The sequence below is a fragment of the Syngnathoides biaculeatus genome, chromosome 18, assembly GCF_019802595.1.
Source record: "Syngnathoides biaculeatus isolate LvHL_M chromosome 18, ASM1980259v1, whole genome shotgun sequence".
In the NCBI taxonomy this organism is placed as follows: Eukaryota; Metazoa; Chordata; class Actinopteri; order Syngnathiformes; family Syngnathidae; genus Syngnathoides; species Syngnathoides biaculeatus.
This window is the reverse complement of record NC_084657.1, coordinates 18168621-18182263: the sequence shown is the minus strand read 5'-3', so window position 1 is coordinate 18182263 and position 13643 is coordinate 18168621. Positions and strand designations below refer to the sequence as shown.

The 13643-nt window shown below is 42.5% G+C and overlaps 1 protein-coding gene across 3 annotated transcripts in view; it reads left to right on the top strand.

Moving 5' to 3' along the window:
- septin8a (septin 8a) overlaps window positions 1–3311 on the top strand; it is a 35437-nt gene extending 32126 nt beyond the window's left edge. For 2 of the 3 annotated variants that reach the window (XM_061802585.1, XM_061802582.1), the window contains one exon: window positions 2506–3311. In XM_061802585.1, coding sequence (XP_061658569.1) covers window positions 2506–2674 — 169 coding nt within the window. In that variant the 3' untranslated portion in view covers window positions 2675–3311. The remainder of the gene's footprint in view (window positions 1–2505) is intronic. The other variant, XM_061802586.1, reaches the window with a different exon arrangement.
- The last annotated feature ends 10332 nt before the right edge of the window (window positions 3312–13643 follow it).

Genomic DNA, 13643 nt, shown 5'->3' with positions numbered 1-13643 from the left:
ATGGGTCTGGGAGGGGTTTAAACAAGAGCACTTCATGAACGAACAAAATCAGGATTTAAACTTAAACAGCCATTCCTGACCTCAAACACAACTGCCTCCAGTTTATCCTTCACACAAAGCAAAATATTTATTGCAGATACCATAACCCTCTCGGTTTAAAAAAAAAAAAAAAAAAAAGTAAATGAGAACTTATATGGACCGCTCTTCAGTCAACCAATTGTCTATTGCATCACATACAATTTCACATGAACGTGAAGATGGAGGATTTAAAACAGTAACGTCACGCAAAATGGAGTTAAAGTGTCAAACATTTTCATTTCAAAAGTATGAGAATATTGCACCAACATCTGTAACTCGTTTCGTACGAAATGCAGTGAACCCTAAATACGATGGGAACTACGGTAAGCTTGGTCCAAATGTGCCGTGACTTACTCAGGGGGGTGCAGCGGTGGGCATGGTGATGCAGTCTCCTGGAGGGAATCGAACGGCGATCCCCCTACATCGCCGCCCTCTACTTTGGAGCTAATTTCTTCAGTGTACAAACGCCTTAAACCATCATAATACTCATCGGAGTCCCGGAGCTGGTTGGCAGAGCGCCTCTTCCTGATCCTCCGTCGCAGGCGGCGAGAGGGGGTCCGGGCTTTGTCTGCCTCCCCCTTGTGGATGTGGGCACCGTCAAAGATATAGACAGCATTGGCGGGCAGGGAGAACTCCAGGATGCGCAGATGCTCGTCCACCGTCTCCTTGCAGTGGATGAACTCAACGCTGTCCACCTTTGATGGGAAGTCAACAGATTTCAAAATAATGACTATATATATATATATCTCTTTTTGAGCAAACTGTAATTTGCTGCACGATTCTGGGCTGATGTCAAGCCAAAGCACTTTTTGTTCTGGAATGCATCATTTCATCAAATGTTCCAGTTCCATCAGAAGTAGCTTAATTTTAGCAGAAGTAGCTTGTTGTAAGCAGACACCCAAATCTCAACAAAGGATGGAAATCGCCACTGCAGGTAAAGTATCGTAGATTCATTAATAAGCTATCTGAAGTCATTCTGGTACAATGTTTGCTCCAAGCACCACACTTTGATTTAGTTTCTCACTGTGATCGAGCTTGTGTTTTCACCGTGCACGCCAGATGCTTATTAGCTGCTACACCGAGCGTACTAGCACCACACAGTAGTTAATAGTGTCCACACACAGACACACTGTGTCTCAATTTTCGAACCACCCTGCACAGTCTAGGCTTCGCAGGAAGTTGTACGTTCATGTTAAGCATTCAGATTCAGATTAGTTTGTTCTCACTCCAAATAAAGGAGTTTCAGTATCCCCATGGAAGGGTGGTAGTAGGTTGAAAACTAAACAAGTGTCTTGCTTAAATGGGAAATCCAGTGGTTTGCATTAACAATGTATCCATTAGGTCATGTAATATGGACTGTATTTTGACAATGTGATGTTAGATCCTGTCTCATTTAATAGTGTTTTGAGAAGATTTTTATTGACTATTACGAATTTTCAGGGGCGCTGCCATTTTCCCGAGTGACGTGACCTACGTGCGCAGATGTGACGTGTACCGTGCCGCAACAAAGGCTCCATTACATGGGACACCATTTATTCACAGCGCCGATTTCTCGGATTTATCCACACCTGATGAAGAAATAGCAGTATCGCTTGAGCAGGAAGACGGAGGAATACTTCCATGCACAGCCGTTAGCGGCTCGGCCACTCGGTTGATCGGCAAGACGGAGGAATACTTCCATACAGATTTGAACCTGTGGCTATAAATAATGCCGCAGAGCTCGCTCGCAGGGGAGCGAGCCCACAGCTCCGGCTGTAAATGTTGAATATTCCGATGGTTCTTCAGCTAGAATGGCGCGGAGTCTGACGAGTTCGCGGCGCCAAGCGGCGGAGACAGCTCGCTACCCAGCCGAGCAAGCTCCTAGCTCGGCGGGAAGCGAGCTCACGGCTCTGCTGCTCGGTGGAGGGAGCTCACAGCTCCACCGCTCTGTATGGAAGTATTCCTCCGTCTTCCCGATAAACCGATACTACTATTTCTTCACCAGACGAGGATAAATCGCTTGCTCATTGGCCAAGCAAGTTCACGGCCGTATGGAAGTATTCCTCCGTCTTCCTGATCAACAGATACTGCTATTTTTTCATTAGATAAGGATAAATCCGAGAAATCAGCGCTAGGCATAATGGTGTCCCATGTAATCGAGCCTTTGCTGCGGCACGTAACACGTCGCATATGCCCACGTAGGTCATGTGACTGGCAAAAATGGCAGCGCCCCTGAAAATTCCTAATTGTAGATAAAAATCTTCTCAAAATACTTAAATTAGAGGGGATTTAACATCACATTGTCAAGATAGAGTACAGATTACATGACCTATTGGATACATTGTTAACGCAAACCAGTGGATTTCCCCTTTAATGGAAATGCTTCACATTGACTCGTGGGCAGTTGTTTTTTTTTTTGTTTTTTTTTCTGACCTGGGCTTTCTTCAGCAGGTCCGTAAAGACGGAGAACCAATCGGGTGTGAGCGCCTCCAGCTCCAAGGTGATGATGGCCAAGGCCAACGTGGAACCTTTGAACTGCCAAAGCTGGTGGCAGGCCATACAGTGCTGCACTTGCTTGGTCCACAGCGCCACCTGGAAGCCCGGAGGCCTCTTCTGACGGCTCAGGGATGGAATGAGGTGAGGGTGGCCGTAGACCAGCAGGGCGTGGAACTGCGACGAGAGATGAAGCAAAGCCAAACGTTAAGCGCATGATGTCATTGTTGTCTCTTTGTTATCTTCCTGGACCTCTACCGAACATAATCTGTGTTGTTAGGCCGGGTGATGAATCATCACCACGTCACACCGTCAATCTCATTCACTCACTCGTTTGTATCGTATCGTAGGTGCAAGTGCTTTTCTGTGCTCTGACCAGCCTGATTCAGGTCTAGAGGGTAACAAAAAAAAAAAAAGAAAAAAAAAAGGCATTCTGGACATCTGCTTGGTCCAAGGATGGAAAAGGTGAACACAATCTCTTTAGGAGCTGCTTCATAATAAGCCATGTTCACGTTGTGCTCTTAAGTGGAAATTTGTGGACTATTTAAATGGGGTTTTGATTAGAAAATCTTTATTCTTTTGGTTGTATTTTGCCTTCTCAAAATGCCCCAGAGGTACGTAGAAGCACCTCATCATTACCATGGTGATGTCTGTAACAAATTATCCATATGACTGAAGAAATCTAGGAAAAGATTTTGTTCAGCCTCAGTGGAGAGTATTTATTTAAAGATACTTAGTGGAACAGTATATATAAAAAAATGTCTTTATTATTTATTTTTTTAATTATTATATTGTGTCTTTATATTAAAGTCTTTGTAATACATGAAGTGAAGTGTTGGGAAACACTCTTGGACCCTCATTAACATAATGCTTCTTTTCCAGTTAAAAGTACCTCCTTGCGTCGTTGGTTTTCCATTTCAGTCATACAAAACTGCAAAAAACACAATTGAACCAATCACTCTGAATGAGAGAATTTTTTTTCCATTTACTTCTTACTAGCTGATAAGGAATGCAGCGAAGTAGAGACTCCAAATTATGATACAGAAAAACAGGGTAAGATAACATTACAATGTTTTATTTTTGTCATATCTAGGTGTGTAGCGTTGACCAAGTGGTTGTGGCAGTACTATTTTTTTTGAAAATGGGAAGAAAAAAAAAAAAAAATCACTAAAGCATAATGGGTTTGGAACCATACAGTGGAAAAGTAGCATTAATTTATTCCAAGGATGGGAAAAGGTTCATTTATTTTGGCAAGGTTATGGCTTTATGAACTACCCATCAGCACACTGTTGATTTTCATGCAGGGAATGTAGGTTGGCGAGATTATCACATCATGACTATGCACAACTACGAGATTAGACTAATCAGTTAAGGCGGGTAAATCTGTTTAAACAATCACTGGACCAAATTGAGAAAAAAAAAAAAAAAAAAAAGCCAATCATGATCTTACAATGTGAATGAAGTCGACGGGCGTGGAGGTGTACAAGTCCCAGTGCAGCTTGTCCAGAATGATGCGCTCCATCCGGACGATCTCCGCTGTCGAAAAGCTGCATTGGCTCTCTGCAACCAAGTCGCTGAGTGAACCTATGGCCTGTTTTCCAACGCAAGGCAAAAAAAGAAATAAAGGTTTTGTTTGGAGGCAACACCAATTTATATGTGTGTGTGTTTTTTTTTTTTTTTTTTTAAGTGGAACATTACCTCATCTTCCTCGTTGATTTTGGCAGCCAGGACCAATGAGGTAAAAGCAATACATTTTAAGTATTTGGGCTGCACCTGAAAGCACAGTGGGCACAGAATCAGCACCTTACAGCAGTTTTCTTTTCCTGAACCCCCCCCCCACCCCCCCCCCCCCCCACAAGTACTGTGGATTCCTCCCACACTCCAAAAACACAGAGGACTTTAAATCAGGTGTCTCCAAACATTTTTTGAAACTAAAATCTACATTTTGGCTCTGATGACTGAAAAGGGCTACCTGTTCATTTTTGAAAAGGACTTTTTTTTTTTAAATTAATGAGAATGTATTACAGTCTCCACGTTGTAATTACATTCGTTCAGGTTTCGTCTGTGTCCACATATGTTTGCGTTTTGTTTTTTGCCATTTGCTGTGACAAAGCACGCAAGTAGTGAAGTAGGTAGAAGTACAATTTGCACCACAGGTTCACCTACTTTGACAGTGGACAGCATCTTGCTAAGGACGCAGACGCCGAGTGCCAAAGTCTCTGGACAGAAGCGGAAGCGTCGGTTCATGTCCCCCAGCCACACTATCGTGTCTTGGTGTTGGGACGATGGGATGTCAGCATTCTAAGGAGTCCAGGTTTAAAAAAAAAAGTTTTAGGTACTGTTGACTAATTGTTGTAGTCAACATCTGCCCAGAAGGTCACCTGGACACATCCGCCCTTGAAGGTGGGGGCCTTCCAGAGGCGCGCCTCGCGCACCAGCGCTGCCTCCAGCAGGCCGAGCAGGCGGCGGTTTTCCACGACGCTCGGACCCTTCATGGCCAACAACGCCTGGGCCACAATGCAGCAGAGGCCCGCGCACCTGGTCGAGGTAAAAACAAAACAAAACACACTTGAACATGATTCGAAAGGGTTATCAATTCAGTAAGCATTTATTTTTTGCATTTTCTTTGGCTTTTCGGTAACACGAAGGATCCAGACTCACATTTGTAGCAATGATCATTATACTTTTCTCATACTTAGGCTGATCTCAAATAAAAAGTGCTCACAAAATGACTCAAAAGCCCGTGGCATGGCGAGAGTAGGAGCGCTGTATCTTGGGGATTGCTACCCCTTTCCAAGCATCCCTTGTCCAATGTATTAGCATTTAGCTTAGCCACAGCTACTCCCGTAGAGAGCTTGCCAACAAACTGTAAGCTTGGAATTTTGTATGCTTCATGAAGCAAGTGTAACGTCCCAAGTGTGTGTATGTGTGTGTGTGTAGGGGGGGGGGTTCATGTGTAAATGTGTTTAAAAAGGTTTAAGGAAGTAAAGCGGCGGGGTTGCTGCAAAAGGAAATGCTGCACAAAAACATTTTAAGAGGTCACTGGCGGACGTGTAAACAATGCCGACGTAACGGAAACAATGCAACGCGCCCAAAAAAAAAAAAAATAAAAATTGTTGTGTGCGCGGTGTTTTGAAGAGTGGAAAAAAGGAGGTGATAGAAAAGAATCTAGGCGGCAGCTGCTGTGCAGTTGCTGCAATTACAGACAACACACAACAACATTCATTGTGGGACGTCCCTGCACGTTACAACACTTACCTCTTCGAGTTGAAATGCAAAATATCTCCTCGGTGGCGGGTGCATTTATACGCCTTAAAATTTTTTTTAGAACACAGTTAGAAAATTAACAAGCATACCAAGGCGAGCGGCTACAAAAAAAAAAAAAAAAAGAGAGACGACGTCGGAAGAAAACAGGGTGTAGAAATCGGAGTGGCCAGCCACATGATATGCTGTCGAATCCTCTCCGTGGAGAAAGGGGAAAAAAGAACCCGTAAAAGGACGCGATCAAACCAGTCAGCTGCAAGAAAACAAGCGCAAAAAAAAAACAAGACAGGAAGCAGAAAAAAAATCCGAGGGATTGAGGGCAGGCTGTGTTTTGAACACCCAAACTCCGCCCAATCGTATGACGTCACAGCAAAAAAAAACTATGTTAGTGGGTCACACATCCGGGACTTCCGCACACAAAATGGGAGATTATACTACAAAATGTATTTTTGACGATGAATGCAAGGAAGAAGTTGAATTTTAATATCTAATCTTGATGGACTCTGTTTACTCTCCAAACATGACATCCAAGGTCTGGTCTTCTGGTCTTTTCCATATTATAAGTACATACAAGCCCAATTACAACCTATATTTAATGAATGACACTACAAAGGCAAGATATTTAATATTCCAACTGATACGTTATTGTTTTTAGCAAATAATCATTTGTATTTTTATGCTGCAACACATTCCTAAAACAGATGGAGCGGGGTCATGTTTACTACCATGTTACATCACTTTTTCTTTTCACAACATTCAATAAACGTTTGGGAACTGAGGACAACAGTTGTTGAAGTTTCGTGGTGGACTTCTCTCCACATTCTTTCTTGATGCACAGCTTCAGCTGTTCAACAGAGGGAGGTCTCCGTTGTCGTATTTTACGTTTCATAATTGGACAGACATTTTCTTGGGGAGACAGGTCGGGCCGAATATCCGCACTCTTTTATAATTTGTGCAGAATGTGAATTGGCATTGTCTTGCTGAAATAAGACAGGGTGTTCATTAAAAAAAAAAAAAGACATTTCTTGGATGGCACCACATGTTTCTCCAAACCTTTATGCACCTCTAAGCATTAATGGTGCCTTCATAGATGTGTAAATTACCCATCCCACTGACACGAACACAGCCCCATAAACAACCCAGATGCTGGCTTTTGAACCTTACATCCATAACAGTCCAGATGATTTATTTTGCTTTTTGGAGTGGAGGAGCAAAGTCAACAATTTCCAAAAACAATTTGAAATGTGAAGTCTTCTGACCACAGAACACTTTTCCACATTGCATCAGTCCAACTTGGGAGAACCCGGGCCCAGAGAAGCTGGCAGCCTTTCTGGGTGTTGTTGATCAATGGCTTTTGCTTTGCATAGTAGAGTTTTAAGTTCCACTTACAGGTGTAGCACTGAACTGTATTTAGTGACATTGGTTTTCGGAAGTGTTCCTGAGCCCATGTGGTGATATCCTTTACACATTTATGTCGGTTTTTGATGAAGTGCCGGCTGAGGGTTCAAAGGTCACGGGCATTCAATGTTGGTTTTCAGCCTTGCTGCTTATATGTAGTGATTTCTCCAGAATCTCTGAACCTTTTGATGATCTTATGGACCGTAGATGATGAAATCCCTAAATTCCTTGCAATTACATGTTGAGGAACATTGCCCTTAAAGGTCAAGTGTCGTCAAACGGATGATTTTTGGTATATTATTAATGGAAAAACCCACAGCCAATATGGTCCCACGTGTTTTTTCACCACAAAACATGATTTTGACGTATACACCTTTTTGTAACTCCCGCCATGAAAATCCTCTGAGGGATTTGTTTTCGAGAAGAAGCAGGAAGTGACGTAAAGGACAGCGGCGCCCCCAAGTGGACTCGCTTGTTTCCATTAGTTTTACTCCCGGGAAGGTAGCTCGTTGTTCCTTCATGTTAGCCAAAATGCCGGGTCATTGCATTGCTGGACATTGCTTGAACACTCGGGAGAATGGAATTACTCTTCATAAGTTTGAAAGAGACCCTGTTCGTTGTGAAAAATGGATTGCACGGGTGCAGAGTTCCAAATAACAGGTAGGTGTGTATACAGCTCCAAAAAAAATAAATAAATAGTTTGGGGCGGACCACGTAATCGGTAAAATCAGTCAGCCACAGCAGCTGAGGCACAGCGTTCGGTGGTCACAGGTTCTGTGAAGGCTGTGCGTCGGGCTTTGCTACGGCTCTGAAGAACCCAGCCGAGAATGCGTTACTCAGTCGCGTGCGCGCCCCGGCTCGACTGTGACTAAAGCAGCGACGCTCGGCTCTGTCATAAGCCACACCGGCCGGCTGCGATGAGCCGCAATGGCTCATCTCCGCCACGGGAGTGGATCGGACGGGATGCGGTTTGGCCGTGATTGGATATCATCTGAATATGGCTCGAAACAATCGCGTAATATTGCCCCGGTAATTTAACTCGTTTGTGTGGTGTTGTCCTTTTCGAAAAGAGCTTCGGTGTCAGAAGGGGCGTCGAAAAAATGCGAATATCTCAGTTGTTCGGCTTCCATAGTAGCAGGCACTGCACGTTTTCAACGGCGGAAGTGACGATGACGTCAAGGACAGATGACGCGACTAATATGGCGACCACTTGGATGTCGAGGGACACTCAATTGCGCAACTTTGCGCATGGATGACGCGCTCTCCGCTCCCTTTTTTTTTTCCCGTATAGACATTGAAGTGAATAATGTTTTATGTATTTTTCATTACAATATCTATTTTATAATGTTTATAGGGATGTCACCCGGGCTTTAAGCTGCTTGACTATTTTCCTCACGTACTTTTTCACAAAGATGTGAACCTCGCCCACCTTTGTCTGTGAATGACGGAGCAAATCATGGCACCCACCTCTTTGTCAATTAGCATGTCCACCTGTGAGATGTTCCAAACAAGGGTTTGACAAGCATCCCTCAACTTTCTCAGTCTTTTTTTTTTTTGCCACCGGTCTCAGTGTTTTTGAAACGTGTTGCTGCCACAAAATTGAATGATTATTTGCTAAAGACAATGATATCTTGTCTTTGTAGTGTATTCAACTAAATATAGGTTGGACGTGGATTAAGAGAAGTTTAATATGTCACATAAGCTGGAGAGAAACCCTTTTCCTGTGATTAGAGCCACACTGAAAAGAAAAAAATTCATAGTACAAATAAACCTCCCAGCTTCTTCAGATAGATTGGATTAGTTTTAGCAACAGAGGGGATAGTCCTTCATCTTTGTTCCTCTATGTATAACTTGACACTTACATGTGGCAAGTCCCAAGGGTCCTCGTGTTTCAGCGTGAAGATCGTACAGAAAGTAAAACAACCTCCCAGAAGTGCATCTTGACGCTTTGTTTGGATCTCTTTGACACGGCTTTGCAAAGTTTGCGTGGAAATCCACGGCCCGGGTCCACCGTGTGCCCCTGCAGCCAAAGAATGCCCCAGCGGCAATCGATGTCAAGCAGCGCTGTGCTGTCAGGAGCACTCGGCGCACTTGGCTGAGCACATTATGGCCCGAAAGTCGCGCGTGAGCTGCCTCCTTTTGGTTCCGCTCGGAGATGCGCCATCTGCCTTTCTTGTCCTCTCTCTTCCAGCGTCGCTGCCCGAACGGGTACACGGCGAACCGTGTGTTCAATGAACACGATGTTCTCATCAAAGCTGTTCGCACGGTGGACACGATAAGGTCATTTTGCCATTAAAATGATAAGAATTGACACGAGTGTCATTTGTGAATGTGAACGTTAGTGCTTTGATTTAGATATCAATACTGATGACAATATTTGATTGGTTTGAATGCGTAGAAAACATTTGTCGTCAGCTTTGTTAAAAGTTCACGCCTAATTAATTCTGGGTTGCTGGTTGAATTCCAAAAGATTTTTTTTTTCTCCCCACAGGAGATAATGCAAAATTAATTGATATGTTTCAGGGAATATCTACCTTATCACACATTGTTCAAAGATGTATTAATTCCTTTATAATACATAAACTAAATAAAACCAAACTGAAGCAAAACTAGGCAGCACAGTGGATCAGCTGGTGAAGCATTGGCCTCAGAGTTTTGAGGTCCTGGGTTCAATCCCGGACCCGGCTGTGTGAAGTTTACATATTGTCCTCGTAGCTGTGTGAGTTTTCTCCGAGCACTCCGGTTTCCTCTCACATCCCAAAAAACATATGCAACATTTATTAAACACTCTAAATTGCCATTAGTTTTGTGATTGTGAGTGCGTCTCTTTGTCTCGATGTGCCCTGCAATTGGCTGGCAACCAGTTCAGGGTCTACCCCGTCTCCTGCCCGTTGACAGCTGGGATAGGCTCCAGCACTCTCCTGCTACCCTCGTGCGAATAAGCGCCTACGAAAACGGATGGATAAAGAAAAACTCTCTCTTTTAGCCAAAGCTTGACAGGCATGAACAAGATTTGATTTACAGAGCCATACTGCCACCTCGTGGAAGCCCTGAGCACCACTCCAAATGTTCAGGTTAAATTTGGGGGAAAATGTCATTACTGCACGTTTATAGCTTTGAGCACAAAAATTCTTTGGCCGTCCTGTGCAGTTAAATATTTAAACAATTGATCAAGCTGTCAATAATTCTATTCAATGAATCAATGAATTGGATAAAAGGTTTTAATTTTCATCCCCTTATTAAAAAACAGGAATTTTTCAATTTGACTGTGCCAAAAATGTACAAACATAAATTGATTTTAATCCAGTTACTGGTTGGGTTTGCATTATCCGTCAGAAAATTGGCAAACATTTTTTTCTTTGTCTTTTTTTTTTTAAATTAAGCAAGAATAATTATTTTACTTTCACAGAGAACAATGCTGGTATCTGAGCATATTTACTGTTGAGAGATTCAAAGTCTAACTATTTGGACCATTTTAACTTCACGATTAATCAAAATAGTTGTCAATTAATTTGATAATAGATTAGTTGTCAATTTTTAAAAAAAAAATTTTCACCTCTATTAAAGACCCCAAATTGTCCATTGGTCCAACATTTAATAACTTGCTTTTGCTGATTTGATTTAGCTGCACATTCCGATGTGTGAGTAAGTTGACAATCATTGGAGGTACAATAGATTGCCGTTAAAAAAGGAACATAAGTGAAATAAAAAAAAAAAAAAATAGTTGGAATGTTGGACAATCTAGGAAACATTTTAGTATTCGTGATAGGGAACAATGTACATGAATTAGTGTAATTTGTTTAACAGTCCAAGTTACATTTGAACATATAAGGTATGCAAGTGTCAAGAGAAGTTAAGGCCTGTAACATAGTAGTATCTAAAACTAAAACAAAGTAAAACTGCTATTCGATAATAGTGTGATCCCGTGGAGTTTTCCAAGAATTTCTGGAAGTAACAAGTGTATGTCTGCTGTGCAGTGGTCAAAATGGTCGAAAGTGTTTGTCATTACGACGCAGTCCATTTCTACACCAACGAAAAAACCCAAACTCAAAAGGCAAACATCTTCTGCTTCATTTCAGTGTGACTTTCCTCCTTCTTCAACTCTCATGTCAATTTGATGGCTATGCAAAAAGTATAAAATACTTAAATAAGGTACAGTAAACGCCACCCACTCATTTAGTTCTTCTTCTTCATTTTTTAAAACAAATGAAGCAGATGGCTTACTTTCTCACTCGCTCTTCTTCTTCTTCTTCTTCTCTTAACTGCGAATCCCAAGTGGGACCCGGGAGCAGACTGCGTCTTGCTGTGCAGACGCAATAAAGCTTGTAAACATACCACCCCATGATTCCTGCTTTAATGGATGTGGTGGGCCTGTTAGTCCTTCTATTTGTCCACATGAAGAAATTACCAGGGGACGATTGGCATGAACATATTGCAGAGGTTGCGGCAAAAGCGTGATAAATCTAATCTCTACCACCAGAGGGAGCCAGAGGCCAGCTTCTTGCTGTGTGCCCAGGTGCTAATGATTATCCTTCATCCAAAGGAGCCAAAATGTCAATTGACCCCTCCGTACAGGGCACTTAACCACGCCTCCTGACGTGACGTCACGCCACGTGCGCTCACGTAAGACAAACAGTAAAAATGGCAAATACAATACAAGACATTCTGAACTGAGACAGACTCCATGCTTCTGATTTCATTCAAATCAACGATATATTATAGATTCTAAACACAATACATTCTTAACTGAGAGAGACGCCATGCTTCTGATTTCATTCAATCATTCACACGTAGCAATGTTATGCTAGCGGAGAACGTCTCATTCATTTATACGAGACGTGTATTAAAAATCAAATTTAGGGCATATCTTCGAGCAAACACAGTCTGGTTAAGCTTCGGCCGCGAGCCAGCAAGAAATCAATACGTTTGTACAGTCCGATCATCGCTAAATATCGCTCAACAAAGAATAAGTGTGTCAATCGTTCACACGCAGCAGTGTTATGCTAGCGAAGAACTTCGAATTCATTTATACGAGACATGTATTGAAAATCAAATATAGGGCATACCTTCATGCAAACATATGTGTTCCGGTTGATATTAGATGGATTTAGTTGATGATGCGGTCTTCCACAAAGTTTGACCCATCGAAGGCATTTTTCGTACTGGGTCTTCGGTTTTGGAAAGGGTACGAATCGAACTCCACCAACTAGCCTTTCAGGATACCTGTCGTCACTATTACAAAGTCTGTGACTACACCTCTTAACCATATTTTTTGTTAAATAACCCAAATACGCGATAAAACGCTAACTAAACCTATACTGGACCATGCAATGTTGTCTGAGAAAATGGCGGGAGCAAAAACGGGCTATGGTTTATGCAGATCTCTGGCCTCTGATTGGTCAGTGACGCGGATTGCGCAATATCCACGGAGGGGTCAATTAGCCTCGCATCCATGTTTTTGGATTATGGGAGAAAGAAAACCAAGATTCGAAACCAGGAGCTCTCCAATATGAGTTAGAAGTGTTATGAATGCTCATAAGTTCAGGCTCAGAGGACCAGAGAAAGCTTCCATCACTCGGGCAGCACAGTGGGTAAGTGTTAAGTACGTCTCCACTCCAGTTCTTAGTTTCAAGATTCGAATATCACCGTGGACTTTTCCTGTGGGGAGTTTTTCTCCTTGTTTGGGTCCGTTGGATGCATGGAAGGTTCCTCGTCTTCTCCAGTATTAGAGCAGTTCCCCCCACCATCAGTAGGGGTCAGTATAGCGACATAAAAAAAAACCGAGCTACTCTCAGCATTGATCAAGAGAGAAAAACTATTATATAACAGTAAAATTATCTTTTGGAGCCGAGCAAAAAGTCACCGAGGAATTTGTGGAGGCTGAATCTCTTTCACTTCCTATCTCACGTCTGCATTTCAAGCTTCTTTAAAAAAAAAAAAAAAAAATGCATTTTCCCCCTCTAATGTGGATTTCCCCTCAATACCAATCCGTCTGGATTAATCCAATTACAAAAATGAGTGGGATATTTGCCTTGCAGCAGGATGAACGTGATTCAAAGTGATCTGCAAACATGTGGACAAACTCGTTACGCCAATACTCCTTCGAAATGGTTGCATTTGGGTGTAAAATTATATGTATCAACGAAGAAAAAAAAAAGAAGATCCAGTTAATACTTGTGGGAGAAACCATGTTGGCAGTGCACATTAACGAGCTCGTTCCAGAAACTCAAAATCCTTCAACTCTTGGTTGCCACATGGAGACTCAAATCTTGAGTTTCCTCCTCATGTTTTGAGGTCTGGAGACTGACGAGAAAATGCCATGACTTGAATGTGCTTTTTTTTCTACCCATTCTTCCAAGATTCTACAGCATGTCCCTTTCTGCATTGGCCCTGTGCCCAAAATCACCACCTTGGTGTTTGTTTGACTGGGA